Below are 17145 nucleotides of genomic sequence, written 5' to 3'. Positions count from 1 at the left end.
TAGATCCTAACCCCGCTGACTGAGGGAGCCAGGCTTGCTTGATCTTCAAGCCAGGATCTGTAGTCGGGGCCCCAGGGAGCCCACCAGGGTTCCACCTACGGTCCCAAAGGCTTTCAGGAGACTGCGTTCCTCGAGCTGCAGCCGTACTGTTTCAGTCATCTATAGCTGGGGGGCAGAGGGCTCCTGAAAAGAACAGGGACTTGCCCAAGGTCACGTGAAAAATGCAAAGGCAGAGGTCAGCTCCATTGGACAGAGCCGCCTATCAGACCAGGGCTGGGTCTGGGAGCACCTGCCTTGTCAACCACAAGATGGTGGCTCCTGGGTGCTGTCTCGGGGCCTTGATCTCAGCACACTTCGTGCCACCTCTCTGTTGACTCTTGCCATCTGCTCTTGCTTGTAATCCATTCCGAACTCCTCAGGCTCCTGTGAGCCAGTCCCCAGTGGTCTGTATCGTTTGTCTTTAGTGCTGGGGCTGGAGTGGGACCTAGGCTTTTGGGTAGTGACAAAATATCCCTGAATGCTTCACGAGGAGAGAGAGCTGGCTGCACTTGGCAGGTACCAGGCCTCTGGTTCCCAGCCCCACTCACTGGGACAGGAGGTTCTGCCCAGCTGCCTTTTTCTTTCTGGAAAAAAAAAAGAACAACTTTGATATATTATTTAAAATTATGATGAAGGATTACGTGAAGACATTTTCCTGGCCCTCACGTGGCTTGCTCTCCTTGAAGGATTGGATGGTAACCGCTGGGTAATTTATAATGTGCTTTGGGCCTGTTCTCATTCTACCTCGCTATCCCCTCCCCCCACTACCCCTCTTTGCTCCCAGACGGATTGCTATCTGCTGTCATGCAATCATCACATATGTGGTTTTGCGTCTCTATCATAACTGGAGTCCACAGATGAGAGGAACCAGTGGTTCTGTCTGAGACTGGCCAGGGTCTTTGAACGCAATTATTTCCAGTGATAGCTATTTTTCTTCAAGTGGCCTAACTTCATTTTTCATCATCGCTACAAAGAATCCCACTGTGTTACAAGCCACACTTCTTCGTCCATTCCTCTGTTGACACCTAGGTTGGTTCCTTGTCTCTGTCCTGGAGCAAAGCCAGCTTGGGTTCATGAGGGAGGCTTAGGAGCCAGGTACCCTCACCAGGCATTTTGAAAGAGGCCAGTTGTGGGAAGGCAGATGGAAGGCGGAGACTGCTTAGTGTGAGCCTTGGTACTTCGTGTTTATCTTGTAGCAGCGCATCATTCATTCCTACAGTCATACAGTTAGCGCCTACTGTATACTTGGCCTGTTCCAGGGATAATTAACATGGCTGCGCCTTCAATATATGGAGGCTTTGTAGGACAGACAGGAGGAAGATGCTCATGAGCAGGGGAGGAGGGAGCGGCTGAGAAAGGCTCCACAGGCAGGAGTGTTGTGAATGGAGGGGCTTCTGCCTTCCTCCCTCGTGGATGAGCTTCCCAGAGAGTCCCTGCAACCCTTTCTCTCTTCCTCGCTAGGGAGGAGCTGCAGCGCCTCTTCCAGGCCCGGGCCAAGCTGCCTCCTGTGTGCCGGGCTGTGGCGGGGCTTGAGGGCACCTCTCAGCAGGCTCTGCACCGGAGCCGCGTGGTGCGGAGGGCCTTCGCCAGCGGCCTTGCTGCCGTGAAGAGGAATGCTCCCTGTGCCCAGATCAAGCTGCAGATGGTGAGTGAGTGGCCTAGGCTCTCACCTGTGGGGCCGTGGACCTCCGTGGCGGGAACCACTGCCCCACCAGGCTGCTCCCTTCTACCATGCCCTGAAAAACCACAGGATGGCCACCCTCCCATTCTGCTGAGGGGGCACGGAGGTTCTGAGTCTTGGAGAAGTGTGGCCATGGACACCCCTGAGAGGTGACTTCCCAAGGTTGGAGGTCAGAGGTCAGGTGTTTGGTGTCAAGCCGAAGCAGATCGCAGACCATGGGAAGGGTGTGTTTGAAGAATGAAATCCTCAGAGTTCTAAGTCCTAGTTTCCAGTTGCAGTCCCTCTGTTGAGGAAGGGGTGTCTCTGTGACATGGGCCCCTCAGTGGCCTCCCTCATGCCTCAGTTTCCTCACCTGTGTTCGCAGGGCTTGTTATAAAGGTCCTCTATTTTTTCCTCAGCATAAGGCAGTAAGCGCAAGGCCTGGATGTGGGACATATCCTCAGGGATGCGCAGTCCAGGGTGAATGTGTACTTGGGGAGCATCCGGATGCCTGACTGCTCCCCCCGAGACACCAGCTCTCATTCCCCATCTGCTTTGATTCCAGGATGCTCTCATCAGCTTGCTGAGCCGGTCTCGGCTGCACTTCATCCACTGTCTTGTGCCAACCTCAGTGGAAAGCAAGGCTGGGCTGGGAACTCCATCACTGCCACAGCCTGGTGGGGACCAAGGTGGAGCCAATGAGCCCCCAGCTCTGGATATCCCAGCACTGAGGGTTCAGCTCGCAGGCTCTCATATCCTGGAGGCATTACGACTGCACAGGGCAGGTAGGAGACAGCTGTGAACAGGGCACCTTGCCCTGGTGCCACCCACTGTGTGCCAGGCAGCCACGGGACAAGCTCACTTTAGTCAGGCCGTCGTGGAACATGGACATCCACCGTGTGCCCTGAGCTGTGCAGGCAGTGAGAGATGTTGTCGCTTCTGCCTCCCATTTAACAGATGAAGCAACCGAGGTTCAAAATGGTGACGGGCTGCTCAGGGTCACCCTGCAGGGACAAGGCAGGGCCTGGATGTGAATTGGGTCCCCTGACTCTGAAGCCCACATAGCTTCCAGGATTGTTCCCACCTCCTAGAAGGCCAGGGGCAACATTCCACACCTGTTGGGTGGGCTTTCCCAAACCAGTCGTAGCTTGAGGTTTAAGACCATAAGTGAGTGTGAAGATCTGTGTCACTGCAGTAGGATCAAGAGGTTCATGGGTGCTTTGGGAGGGTGTGTGTCCTACTCTTAGCAAGCAGGGATACCCCCAGAATTGGTAAAGTAACAATTAGGTCCTGAGGCTGCAGAATCAGCTCCCATGCGGCAGGCAGGAGGACAATCAGCAAAGGGACCACAGGGTCAGGGCAAGGGGGGTGTGGGCGGAAGAACTGGGGTCTGAGGGGATGAGGTCAGACTGGGTGTGGTGCTCAGCACTCAGCAGGACAGGCTGCAGCCGCCTTTACTGGCCGCGTTGCTTCGGCCAGGCACTGCTGGGCGACGGAGTGTGGTTTCTGCGTTGGCTAATCATGTTCGTTGAGTTCGGTCTGAAATCGCCCCATTCCTTTCTGCCGCTCAGCCTCGGAAGGTATGAGCTCAGCCGCTCTCGGCAGAGGCCCAGCAGCCGTCTTGGGCTGGCCACTTGCGTAAGGTCTCTGATGTTCTATCTCACGGTCACTGCCAACCCCAGCTCAGTGGTGACACCTCGGACCAGACCGTTTGATAGAGGAGCTGGGAGTCCTTGGAGGCAAAGCCGAGAGCCCCCCATCCCCACCATGCAGCAAGCACATCAGCACAGGCAGAGGGAGCTGAATAACGTCTCGGGGGAGAGAAAGGAGGGTTCACGTGTCTCCCCGCCCGTGTTGTCTCCAGGTTATGCCGAACACATGGGGCTAGCTCAGTTCCGCCGTCGGTTCCAGGTGCTGGAACCTCTGCTGCTGAAGAAGCTTGCCTTGACCCCCGAGGGATTAGATGAGAGAAAGGTATGTGGCATTGGCTGGAGAGAGAGTCGGGGGTGGGGGGGGGACAGCAGGTGCTCCCACGTGGGCCACAGAGCCTGTTCTGTGTGGCTTGCTCAAGGGGCAGCTGGACCAGGAGGGATCTCAGAGCAGGGCCTTGAGGGCAGCAGCACAGAGGGTGGCGTGTGATCTGAGTCAGACTCCAGCCCCAGATGGCACCCCAACAACACCCCGAGACCACCCCCACCCAGAATGCCCTCCCGCAACTTGCATGAGGATATATAAGAGAAGAAAAGGAGGGCATAGAACAGTGTGTCGTGTGTCCCAGCTCATGAGGACTGTGGCAGCACGAACCCAGGGGGACTGGCTCAGCCTCCACGCCCAGGGGCAGCCTCTGGGGATGTTTGAGAAGTACCTCACACAAGAATGTCATGAACCGGCAATCTCAGGACCTTTACGCTGGCCGTCCCCTCTCCAGGGACACTCTCTGATGTACCATTTGCTAACCTCAGCTCAGGGACAGTCATCTCGAGTCCTCTTGTGATGTCTCAGGAGTCCTGGTCTTTAACCAAAAGTAAGTTTCCTAGCGAGTACTCAATAATTTAACCCGGTGGCTGAACACACATGCACACGGACACATACAGAGACACATGTTTGTGTGTGCACACACAGGTGCATGCACACGTGCAAATGCATACACAGGCCCAAGTGTACTTGGAATCCTCCACGCTGCCATCCTCAGTGAACCAAGAGGTAGGAGGGGTAAACAGAGTCACAGTCTTAGGTCCCGTTGGCTTTTGTCCTCTGTGTACCAGAACAAGGGCACTTCCAGCAGATCCTTTTGTGTGACCCCCTGACACACACACACACACACACTGTCAGTGTGTGAGTAAGCTGTCCCCTCTCTGTTTGGCCGCTCATTTTGGAAGCCTTACAGTTTGGTTTGGTCTCAACCCAGTCAGCATCTGGGGTCCTCTGTCCTTGGTCCACACATGCTGGGCCCACAGAGCTGGGGACTCTGGGACCCCTGCCTAGCTGTAAATGCAGCAGGCTGGTGATGTGGGGGGCTTTCTGCAGGGGCGAAGGGTGTGGCACACAGCAATGTCCTCACTCTGGACGAGTCAGCAGGCTTCTGTAGCAGCTAAGCCGAATCCACCTCCATACACACTCCAGGCCCCAGAGAATGGAAAATTACCAGTGCAATGGACTTGGTTGGAAGTATTATTATTATTATCATTATTTTTGCTTCTCATTCTTTTTTCTTTTTTTTTTTTTTTTCACAAATTTCATTTGCTGGGGCATAGAATTTTGGTAGCAAAGAAAGAAAACACCATCCTGCCTCTTATGAAAAAGCTAATAAATATTCATTCGTCAGGCAACGCGACGGGCCATGAATTATACATGAGCATGTGCCGCTGGTGGGCAGGCCGGAGGGCTCTGCATGCAGTGGTTAAGACCTCAGGATCCAGTGGGACAAGTCTGACGGCTAAGAAAGGTCAACGTCCTCATTAGGCGCCAGACGGCAGCAGAGGGGATTCCTGTAAGGGTGGAAGATGGGCCCAAGGGTCCTGCTGGTGCCTCAGAGAAGCGCCTATTCTGGGTACCCGCACGCTGGCATCACAAAATAGTCTCCTGGTGTTAGGATGCACACCCGAGACCCCAAGGCTAAGCAGGTAGAGGCAGACACTCACCCTCAAGGCACTGGTGAGTTACAGCCTGAGGCGGCCTTCCAGGACAAAGCTTTCTCCCCCTCCGGGGAACTGTGCTGTGCGTTTTTGTTTATTGTTTGTTTGTTTTGTTTCCTCGGCAGAGGTGGCTGAAGCCAGGCAGGAGTAGAGCTGGGATTCAAACCCAGAGTCTGTCTGGGTCCTTATGTAGAACATTAAAAACCCATTCACCTGGGTAGAGAAGTTGCCTATCAGTTAAGAGCACTTGGTACAATTGCAGAGGACCCAGGTTCGGTTCCCAGCACCCATGCCTGGCAGCTCATCGCCCCCCCCCTCCCGGTAACTCCAGCTCCAGCGGATCCAATACCTTCTTTGGGCTTCCTCCCTATACAAAGTGCTCATAAACTCTCACAGACACACAGACAGAAACATCTAAAATTAATTAATCAAAAGTGTGGCGAAGAGCGTAGTTGCACTACTTTTCTTGCTGGGAGGACTTGATGAGAAACAGCTTAAAGGAGGAGGAAGCTGTAGGCAGAGACCAGCATGGCAGAGGAAAAGGTGGTGTTGGGAGTGGCTCACAGCCCAGCGGCAGAGGCACAAGGCTGCTTCCTCAGTCCAGCATCCACCTGAATTCAGTTCTTTTGCCACACTTGGTGTGCTGACCTAGCTCTCTGGAAATTGAATCCACACCGCCTCCCCCCCACCCCTTCCCTGCTCATGTGCTGGGTCTTTGCCTTTGGGTAGCTCTTCTCTTCGCTCTTTTCTCCATCACTTGAGCCAGTTTGAGTACACGTGTGGGGTGTTTGCGGATGCATCTCTTTGCAGGTATGCTGCCACGGTCGGTACCCTGAGGGCCAAGCGGAGCTTCCTACCATGATGTGGTCTGTGTGTAAGGGAGGCACTCAGGAGCTCAAGATGAGTTGACATCAGAGCCGGAGGCTTTGGCTGCAGACTGTATCTTCTTTCATGCCTTTCTAAGTACTTACGTCCTTGATAGCTGGTAGATGTCTGAACAAAGGCAAGCTCAGTGCAGTGCCCAGCACAGTCCCGACCTTTTCTCAGGGCCTCACAGCCCCATGTGAAGACTCTGCTCCACCTTCTCCTGGCTACATCCTCCCCAATATCCGAGGAAGCCCTTGACAAAACTCTGGGGCAGAATTTATATGTCTAATTGATCTATCAATTATTTAAGAGACAGGTGTTAATGCCCCTGGCTACTAATGTTGAGGTGTCTTGATTTTCTTTAATTCTATCCATTTTCTGTCTCTCCTGTGTCTTGGGGTTCTCTGCCTAGGTGTAAAGATAATTTACCTGGCTGGCTGGCGGGTTAACCCTTTCATCACTGGACAGGTTCCTAGTTGCTTGTAGCAATGGCTTTGGTTTAAGTCCAGTTTTGTTTGTGTCAGTGCTGATGCCATCTCTCTTACATTTGCTGTTTGAAGGGCTTGCTTGTTTCATTTTTGACCCTTCCACTGGGCTGTGTCAAGCAGCCATCTGAGTTACTTTGTATAGGGTAAGCTTTTCCACTCACAGACCATCTGAGGAACTTGCCAATATTTCAGAGATGATGGACTGTGTCTTCATTCATCAGGATCCCTTCAGATTAATGTCGGCTCAGTTCTAGTGGGAGAAAGATCCTTTGTTCCATAGCTTCATCTCCTGACGACTCCGTGCTATTGTTACATGTACACATCAAAACCCCATTAATACAACTTTACATTTTTCTTTCACCTAATCTTATGTCTTTTAAATTCCTTTTAAAAATATAGTTTCACAATGTTTTCATGTTTGAGACAGGCTTTCACCATATAGCCCCGACTGTCCTGGCACTCAGTCTATAGACCAGGCTAGCCTCTAACACAGAGAACCATTTGTCTCTGTCTCCTGAGTGCTGGGATTAAAGGTGTGTGTGACCACACAGGGCTTTACACTATTTGCTATTATGCTTTCTGCTGTTGTTGAATCTCTGAAGGTTTGAGTCACTGTTTCTTTTAGCCTTTAATGCAAATACAAGATCTGGTAGCAGTGACTTCCCAGGACGTGTGCCTGTGGGTGAGGCTTTGAGCCAGCTTTGTTTTGGGGGGATTGGGATGGGGATTGTAAGGTGTAGAGGTTTTGATTGACAAAGCCTCTTCCCCCAGGATCTTTGGACTACCTTCTGGACTTCATCACTCAGGCCCTAGTTTGCTTTCCATGGCTGTGACAAACACCACGAACAAAAGAATCTCAGGGAGCAACGGGCTTATTTCAGCCTACAAGTCACTCACTGTCCATCACGGGGTAAATAAGGACGGGACTGAAAGCAGAAACCATGGAGGAACACACTGCTCTATAGGTGCTAGTTTTTCAAACTGTACATATACAGAAGCCGGCTCAGTCCCGTTGCCAGGCATGACTCACTTTTCTTCGTTCCCACCTTCCTCTGTTCTTCAGAGCAGTCACTCCCAGCTCACCATCTCATCTGCCACTGAGCCCCACGGTGGTGAAGTTGATTTGATTTCACAAATGAAGAGCTTCCACTTGTGGTTTTTAGTCGTTTATATCTTTACATCTCTTTACTGGTATTTGACATTTAAGGCTCATCATGACATTCTTTCTTTGGTGTTGGGGATCAAACCCAGGACCCTGTACATGCCCATCAGGGAGCCTGCTGTGGAGATACCTGCAGCCTATTCTGTCTTTTTACTTATTAAGTGGTACTTTCCTCAGGTCTCTGGACAAATCTACAGTGAATACTTGGAAATGGGCATTCTAAGTACATGTTCCGAGCCCAGGAGGTTTATTCTATTGGCCATCTTTCCCCATTACAAGTATTAATACCTGGAATTTTGTATGTGTCTTTCTGTTTCTATTGAAAACTGGGTTTTCAGTGACTTCTAGACACGGGTCTTTTCTAACTATCTAATGGCTTGCCTTCCCTAGCATGAACCCCTGGTGTCTCCACCTGGCTTTTAAAGCCTGTGGTTTTATTCTGGGGCCTGGGACCTCCCCGGTGAGGGCTGCATCTGCATCTGTCTCTCAGAGCCGGCAGAGATTTTTTTCTGTGCAGTGTTTCTATTTTACTGAGGAGTCTGGGTGCAATAGGGAGCATTGTTTGCACTTCTGCTGCCAGACGCTGGGCTCCAGTGTCTGTTCCTGTCTGTCCCACGACCAGGTCCATGGCTCCTGTTCTTGTCTTAGCATGAGATCACAAATACAAAGGCACCTCAAGCCTAATGCCTGTTCCATTTCCTATAGTTTTCAAGGTTTCTAGTTGTAGGGCCCAGTGATCACCTCGGTCAGAGCCACTGCCTTAGCTGTGACTGACCCTGCCTGCTGCTGCTGCCAAGTTCCTGCTGCTTCTGACAGGCCTGGGGGATGGGTTAGCCATGCCTCGATCTGTAGACAGGAGCCCTTTCTGGCTGAGAAGCTGCTGCTTTCTTGGTGTGACTCACTTGGTGTCCCCACTGCTTAGTCAGAGCTGGTTGGGCTTCGGGTAGCAAAGATGAGAGGGCCCTGGTCAAGATGGCTGCTGGCTCCTACTACTCTGACCCAGACTTCAGCAGGCTTCTCATAGCCACTGGTTCTCACTTTGTTGACTCTTTCTGTTCAATTTGCTGAGTGTTGAATTTGTTCCTTTACGAAACTGTAGCCATTGTCATGATGGCTGTACAGAACACAGCGGGGTTAGGAAGATCCTTGCTCCACCATTTTGGAAACCATTTCCATGTGTGCCATGCCTATGACCTCTGTAAGTCCTCTTCTTTAAGCCAAGTGCATGGCCCCAGGTACTGAGGACCCGAGAGGGGAGCAGCTTCCCCAGTGCCATGCAGTCAATGAGTGGAGGATCAGGGCTTGGTGCCAGCATCAGAGGGTGGAGAACAGATTCCTGAGCCAGCTCCTGGGTCTTCCAGCATCTTCTCCTGGTCCACGACTCTTCGCATTGCACTGGGCCTCGGTTGCTTCCTTCCTAAGGAAAATAACATACTATTTTTGCAAAGGCTTTGATGCACAAATTATTCACAGGCCGTTGGAATAACACTTGGAATTAAAGGTCAGGCTGAAAACTGTTTCTTCCTTTTGTTTGAGACAGGATCTCTATGTAGCCCTGGCTGACTAGAACTTGCTATCTATACTGTCAGGAATTCTCTGTTTAGACCAATCTGGCTAAACTTGAACTCATGCACAGCCATGCTCTCTGCCTCCTGAGTGTTGGGATTAGAGGCATACGCTAGTATGCCTGATAAAACTATGTTTCTTTGGAGTAAAGTGACCAATGTTTTACTCGCAGACCAGCATGCCACGCTAAGATATGAGCCACGGTGTCTGTGGAAGAGCTGATATGACAAGGAGGCCATTCCACACAGAGGCCTGGATCCCTGCCACATCTTTTCGTTTTAAATAACAGGTTGTTGGACAACGATTGCATTGTGTTAGACCAAATTAAATAATTGATATCTAGCCCAAACAAAGCCTTTCCATATGGTTCAATCTCATATTAATATTAATGAGGATAGCACAAACAACAATTAAATAATTAAATGCAAAGTCATTTACAAATTCCCTTGCCTATTTGCTCAGTGAAGCCTCCCTGGGGGCTTTAAAGTCTGGACAGGGTTGTTTATCTTCATCTTGAAGCTGAGGAAGGGATCAGAAATATGTCCCTCGTTTGCTCTCTGTCAGCTGGCCCAGAGTTTTCTCATAGGTCTCTCTGAAGTCAGCAAGACAGAAGGGTTTTTTTCCAGGGCCAATGTTGTTCTCCACATCTGAAGGATTCTAAGAAAATCAAGATCTAAAGAAGAGCCCTCCACTCCTCTGGTGGATGAACACAGTTAGGCCGTGTCTATCCTGCCTCTGAGAATATGTGAGGCTTGTCTTTTGTTAGACCCTCTCCCTCCCAGGGTTCTGCTCAAATGGAAAGCTGCAGGTGTGGGTTGGTGCTCAACTTTCCTGGGGTGTTGTCTATAGATCATGTAGTAGGTGAGGCCCCTAGCTGTGATTTGTTCCTCCATCATTTTTTTAAAGGAATCCCACGCTGGCAGTAATGTACTGGCCTGAAATCTTTTTATGGGTGATAAAAGTAAGACCTGGTCCCAGATGGATGCAACTCCAGGTATTGTTGTTTGAGTCAGGGTCTTTCTAGGTAGCCCAGACTTATCATATGCTCACAATCCTCCTGCCTCAGCCTCCTAAAGTGCTGGGGTTAACCCCAGATCTGTGCACCTCTTCTTCAAGCACACACTCTAGTCCTTGCCTCCAAATGAGACTCAGAAAAATATTTCTGGCTGGGATTCCACTTTCCCTGTCCATCTTATTTTCAGCCAATTTTTTATCATGCTTTTTCTCTTGTGCAGAGAGAAGAGATGTTATATTTAGGTATATTGGCTTTATGCATCTTGGCTGCCTACAACTCCCTTGGAGCATTTTTTTTTCTTCTTTTTTTTTTTTTTTTCTTTTTTCTTTTGGCTAAAAGGTAATAAATGAAACCACTAAGATTCAGGAGGAATGTGGTAGGAGGCTCTTTCAGGACATCAGGGGAAGAGGTTGATTGTGGTCTGGGACTAGATTTTCAACAAGCAATTTTAAGGGGCGGCTTAGTATCTCATGATGCCCTTGGCCTGGGGGTTAGCAGCTGCTTCCTTCAGCTGGAGTGCTTGCCCCTCCTCCTGAGTGTTACAATTACTCTCCTGATAAGTTATCCTGATAATAGACTTTCAGACTATTTGTGGGAGGGGGCACCTAAGGGTGGTAGAGAGGGAGGGTGATGGTGGCCACATGGGCAGGGGCAACCTGAGGCAGCAGAGTTTTTCAGGTTGTTTCAATGTTTCTGTGACGATTTGACAAAAGGAAGATTCCACAGGAGTTCATCTCTACCTCCACCAAAATCTCTGAGGAAATTAATTTCTTCTCCAGGGAACTGTCTCCTTTCACCTCTGTCTGAATCTCTCTGACTTGGATGTCCTTCCCTCTTACCACTTTTTCCTTCCTTCCTTCCTTCCTTCCTTCCTTCCTTCCTTCCTTCCTTCCTTCCTTCCTCCCTCCCTCCCTCCCTCCCTCCCTTCCTTTCTCCCTCCCTTCCTTTCTTCTTTCCTTCCTGCCTTTCTTCTTTCTAACCCTCTCCCACATTCTGTGAGCTCTCACTGTACTCATATTGCACAGGGCAATGTCTCAGTGCCATGGAGGAAAGAGATGACAAACACAGGCCTCCCCCCTCCCCCATGTGACCAAGGTCAGACCCGAAGGGCACAGCCTCCTTGTCACAGACTCAGATACACATTTCATCTTAAGTCTTAGACCTTCTGTGGAATGATTGTGGTGTAGGGAGGACATGCTTGGGCCTCTTGGAGGCTCAAGAGCCCAGGGCAGGGGCCTGGATATGGTCTGCCTGTGCCCTGTCATGCAGTAAGCCCACCTTCAGCTTGAGTCTCCTCACTCCATGCTCTCTCTGAATCTCTCCCTTCTTCCTCCTCCCCACAGGTGGTAGAGGAACTCTTGCAGACCCTGGATCTTGACAAGAAAGCAGTGGCCGTGGGGCACAGCCAAGTGAGTGAACTTCTCGCTGAGGACACCCACCCTCTTCACAGGAACTCAGCACCCAGTTCTCGTCTCACCCAGTGACCTGGTACCACTCTGGGTCCCCCCTTTCCTAGACGACACGGGAGCAAATTATTCCTGTCCCCGTCGCGCTTACAAAGTCAAGACGGCACAGTGTCATGTGTGCAGAAGTGACACTAGAAATGTCATTTCTAGAGTCCGTTGGCCCAGGAGACTCAGGAGTCTGGGAGAGTTGATGTCTGGGTCCTTAAATGACCTTCTGAGCTCCAGAAGGGATTGTACACAGCCTGACAATGCTGCTAAAAGAAAGAGCCCAGGCAGGAGACTACCTGTTGGTGCAGTTTATTTAGCAGAACAAAGAAAGCACTTCAGGGAGAGATTAGAATGAGCTACCCCATGATTTTGGAAGCGCTTATGAATATTTATGATGCAGGTGGCATATTCATGGAGGAAGAGGGCCCTTTCTCTCCCAAGTCTTCCTTTAGGGTATTTCTTCTCAAAATCCCTATGAAAGGAGAAAGGGAAGAGTGTTGGGACTGCTGTGTAAGCCATGCTCCAATGACATCACGCTTCATCAAAATGTCTGGCCAAATCAAGAAAGCATTTATTCTGGCTTACAGTTCCAGGTGGTATAGTCTACCGCAGCATGGTGGTGGCAGGTGGGGGCAGATCACTCTGAGTGGTCACACTGTGAGGGCAGCCAGGAAGCTAAGAGAACGGGAAGTGCATCTTGGCTCTAATACCTAAGTGTCAAGGACATTTAACTACAAAGGGAGGCTGACCATCAGGGCAGATGTCCAAGCCGCACTTGAAATTTTTCTCAGTTACCTCGTGTCTAACTGTGTAAGACCTGGGGTCTCACAGCTCAGGAGTTCAAGATCGAGCCCTTCCCAGAAACTCCCTCAGACCAAGACTCGTTGCAAAAGCAAGAGGTTTATTAACCATTGTGCAATGGGGTCACCCCTGCCGGTCAGCAAAGAGTGGCACCAGGAGACAAAGGCTTTAGGTTTTTAAAAGAAAAATTTCAGGAGATTTGAAGTTGCAGTCTTGGCAATTTAGGATTGGATGAGGAAGCTATAAAGTAAGATAATTGGTTAGTCTTAGGTGCTCAAGCTTGGCCAGTCCTGCCAAGTGTGGATGCAGCTGCAATTGAAGGTGGGGGTGGTTAGCTCATCCTTGAAGATTAGGGGCTACCGACTTTTGGCTGGAGGTCAAAAGCTACTCAGAAGAAGTCTGGGTTTGTTGCTAAGAAATGCTATCTCAAAGACAGGAGTTTTTCTTTTTGCTGAGTGAAGGTCATTGCTTGCTTGCCTTTTTTTCTATCTGTCCTCATAGATAGGGTCACATTTTTCCATTCTCTGGAAAGGTACTAAGAGGCTTTAGCTTAACCTGAACCTAAAACTCAAAACTATAGGCTTTAGAAGACATACAGGTTACAAAGTTAGTCTAACCCTTTCAACTGCAGGTCTTTGGCATATCAGAAGGAAGCTGACTTCTTCAGAGGTGGCCTCCCACTGTCTCCACCTCAGGAGGATGTCACACAGGCCTGGTCCGTGTCAGTCCACTGCAATCAGTGGATGGAGAAATAGCCTGGGGAGAGAATGGGATGACCTGAGGGGAAAGATACCGTTTTCAAAGCTCTTCCCCATCTTCTTAGATGTTTATAAAAGATCTCCGTGTTTCCCCAGCATGCCTGTGCACACTGATTATCAAGAAAGGAAGCATGGTATTTTAGGGTTCCTAAATTCTTTGACCCCAGAACCCTGAGTCTTTTGGGTTTGTGGCGTACTCATTACCAGCTCTGGAAGCTAAGAAGTGAGCACAGGGTTTCAACCCGAGACCCACGCTGGTGGTGGCTGTCAGGTCACCACACACCGACTCAGAACCCAGACTGGAAAGGAGACAGACAAGAGGGGTGGAGCCCCGTCACCCACAGATTGTTGAGCAGAGGTGCCTCTGAGGCTCGGGGAAGGGCTCTGCTCTCCCTGAAGGCACTGTGGTCACAGAGCCTTCCTACGGAAACCTTCTTCTGGGTGAGCTCTCACATAGCCACCCCCCACTGGTCCATAGCCTGTCCTCGGCCCAAGCCGGGAGCCCACAGTGGGCTCACTCAGATCGTCCCCCACCCCAGTCCTTTGCTGATGTTTCAGACAGAAAGAATATACCAGCCTCTTCCTGGGAATCTCACCACAAGCCACAGACTTCCAGATGGCTTCCTGTTAGATGAGGAGATTGTGCTCTGGGGAGCTCTAGGGAGACCTATAGGGAGTTAGATCCTCCGTCCCCGCATGCTGAAGTCCCGCTGCTCATTGGTGGAAGTGGAGAGTGCACTCATGAACAGGTCCAGCAGTCTTGACTCAGGGTGGGGCAGGGCCCCTCAGTTCCACCCTCTCTGTCCCTCTGGTCCACCCACAGAAACATTGCCCAAGAACTTGCACAAACCCCAGATCCTCAGACCCCACCCGGACCTATTAGAGCAGAAACTGCAGGGTGGAGCCCAGCGGCTGCTTGCCACAGGCTCTCCAGGCGACTTTGATGCATGCCGGAGCCAGAGAACCACTGGGCTAGACAATTACCCAGTTATTTCATGAATACAGAAATTGGTTCCTACAGCCACTGCAGAACAAGAGAGAGAAGAGAAGCTACTGCATGGATTTCCAGAGCCAGGAGCTGCCAGCCTGGAGGCCTAAACCTCCTGTAACAGTACCAAGCATAATGCTTGGTATTCACCAGGAGTGATGGAGCCCAAGGTGACCTCTGCAAAGCTAGTTCTCAACACCAGGTTGGGTTCCTCTGGGCACCAATGGAATCTTTGCCATTGTACAATCTGGTACTGTCAGGTGGGGAGGCACTAAAAGCCCATTTGGAGAGAGAAGCAGAGGCCCTGCCCTTGCCCTGGCTCACAGCCTCCTGATTGGCTTGTGCCCCCGTTGGCACATCTGTGACATGGAGCCTGTACTCTGCCTTCTGCCCATGTCATTTATCAGGACCAAGCCACCACCCCATCTACCAGTGGGGTTAGCTGTTTATCAGATTAGGTCACATTTTAATGCTTAAAGAGCTGAGAACCCCGGAGCTGGAGAGACGGCTTTCTGGCTAAAGAGCACATGTGGCTCTCGCAGAGGACCTGAGTTCGCATCCCGCTCCCACCTGGTGGGTCACAGCCACTTGGGATTCCAGCTCCAAAGCATCCAGTGCCCTCTAGGCCTCCACTGGCACCTGCACGCATGTGGTGCGCACAAACTCACGCAGATGAAGACAAATGCATATGAAAAGTAATCGTTAGGGTACTCAAAGGTCTGGGCCTTTTCAGAAAGAACTAAGACTCCTCCAATCTGTGAATGACCCCAAGGAGAGGCTCTAATCCCTCAGCACATACACGGGAGCCATCAGCCAGCAAGACCTTTTGAGAAGCTTGGCTTTTGACGGAGAGCAGTAGAGAGCCCCGGTGTGTTCCTCAGAGGTGGGGTGCAAGGTGCTCGTTCCTGCTGGGGTCGGGTAAGCAGCTGTGCCCATGGGAAGCGAATCCAATTATGACAATGTGTGATTTTTTTCACATTTGGTCGGACTGACTGGCATTACTACGTTCTCAAAAAGAGAAGGAAAAAAAAAGAAAGGAAGATCTTAAACCCGCCTCTGCAGAGCTGAGGACTTGTGGACTTTCTCCCACCCCGTGCACAGTCCTTTCCAATTATCTTTTAAATGAAAGCCTCACACTTAATCAATAGCGACCCAGGCAACACCAGCCTCCTACTGTAATATATGAAATATGCTGCTATTGTTTTGATCATTGATTTATTCTTTTTTTTTTTTTTTTTTTTTTGTAAGGACAGCTTTTGGGACTCACCAGCTTGTGAAATTCACACAGTCATTATTGAGCAGTCTGGGGGCCAGGAGTGGCTGGTGCCTCTATTTCAGCCAGGCTGATTATCTTGGTGGTCCTGGGTCACAGAGAGAGCCCTCTGATTTACTAAACTGTCGGCCCCTCAGTGCGGCTCCGCCTCACCTTCCTGTGCAGTCATGATCCGACCTGATGGACCGAGGGGCTCCCTAACTGAAAGTGGTCTAGGGTGGAGGAGAATTCGCTGAGACCCTTGTTTGAGTTAGAGTCAAACTCACTTTGGATTTCAAACTTCTGATGTGTGAACCCAAGTCCTGGGTTTGAATCTCAGCTTCCTGGGCAATCAACTATTGAATTAATTGGGAGACAGCTTTCCACAGTGGAACAATTTGGAGCTTAATCATGGAGCATGGAGAAAATGGGATTTGAAAACTGTAGATGCCAGGGCCTGAGGAGACAGCTCAGCCATTAAAGCCTTTACCCAAGAGTCCCCTCCCGAGAACCCAAGTCAAAAGCTGGGTGTGGTGCTCCACACTGGTAAGCCCAGCTCTGAGGAAGCCCTTGTTCCTCCCTTCATAAGATGGAAAAGTCAACATAGCATCAACCCTCTAGGAGCCTGCCTGCCAAGCACTTTCTTGTATGTTGTTGTGGCTTTTAAGTCCAGGGCTAGTCTGTTCTAATCCCTCCATAAGCACTGATCAATATTGTCATCATTCAGTGACATCAGAGAAGATGGCACTTTCGGGTTCTTCTGACAAATGCGGGGGGGGGGGGGCGGGGGGCGTAGACCAGGGCTATGTTAAATTATGCGGTGTGCAGTCAGGGACACCCTCTGCCTGCAGAGCCTCGGGTCTCTAACCCCCGGATCTGCTGCCTTTATCTTCTATAGACAGACACCCTAGGCTTCAGTGTCATCGCGTTCTGTTCTCTGCAGTCTGTTCACGGCCCGCCCCGTGGGGTGCTGAAGTGTTGATCCCAGCACCACCACCGGCTCTATCCATTATTGATGCTCTGTAGCCTGGCAGGTGTGGACTCTGGCAGGAGCCCGGCAGCTCAGGGGAGGGTTGCACCAGCCTCTGCTCTCCTTCCGCACTGAACCTGGGTGTTTCTAGGCTCTGTTGAGTGGGTGGATTTGTCAGCAATCAAGAAGTGAACATTTGGGGCCAGCCCAGGAGTATGGGCTCAAGACAGCCTGGAACAAGGCCTCGGAACCTGCATTTGCCTGCCACCCAGGGATGACTCTGTCCCAGGGGACTTTAGGTCCATCTGCCCTGGTGGTGACTGTCAGACTAAAGTGCCCTGTCACCAGGACCAGGGTGACACAGGGTGACATTCAGACTGTGGTTCATTGGGCTCTTTCTGTTTTCTTTCCTTCTTTCTTTCCTTCTTTCTTTCCTTCTTTCTTTCCTTCCTTCCTTCCTTCCTTCCTTCCTTCCTTCCTTCCTTCCTTC

At 50.7% G+C, this 17145-nt stretch overlaps 1 protein-coding gene across 1 annotated transcript in view; it reads left to right on the top strand.

Moving 5' to 3' along the window:
• The window catches only part of Myo18b (myosin XVIIIB), a gene marked incomplete at its 5' end in the record, with an annotated part of 188809 nt that overhangs the window by 57826 nt on the left and 113838 nt on the right, over positions 1-17145 (top strand). Inside the window, 4 exons of the mRNA XM_055605947.1 lie at positions 1501-1684; positions 2265-2484; positions 3564-3673; positions 11776-11841. Of these exons, the coding sequence (XP_055461922.1) occupies positions 1501-1684; positions 2265-2484; positions 3564-3673; positions 11776-11841 (580 nt within the window). The remainder of the gene's footprint in view (positions 1-1500; positions 1685-2264; positions 2485-3563; positions 3674-11775; positions 11842-17145) is intronic.

This window comes from Psammomys obesus, unplaced genomic scaffold (assembly GCF_907164565.1).
Source record: "Psammomys obesus unplaced genomic scaffold, mPsaObe1.curated_primary_1811, whole genome shotgun sequence".
Lineage (NCBI taxonomy): Eukaryota > Metazoa > Chordata > Mammalia > Rodentia > Muridae > Psammomys > Psammomys obesus.
This window is presented reverse-complemented; position numbering and strand designations above follow the sequence as displayed.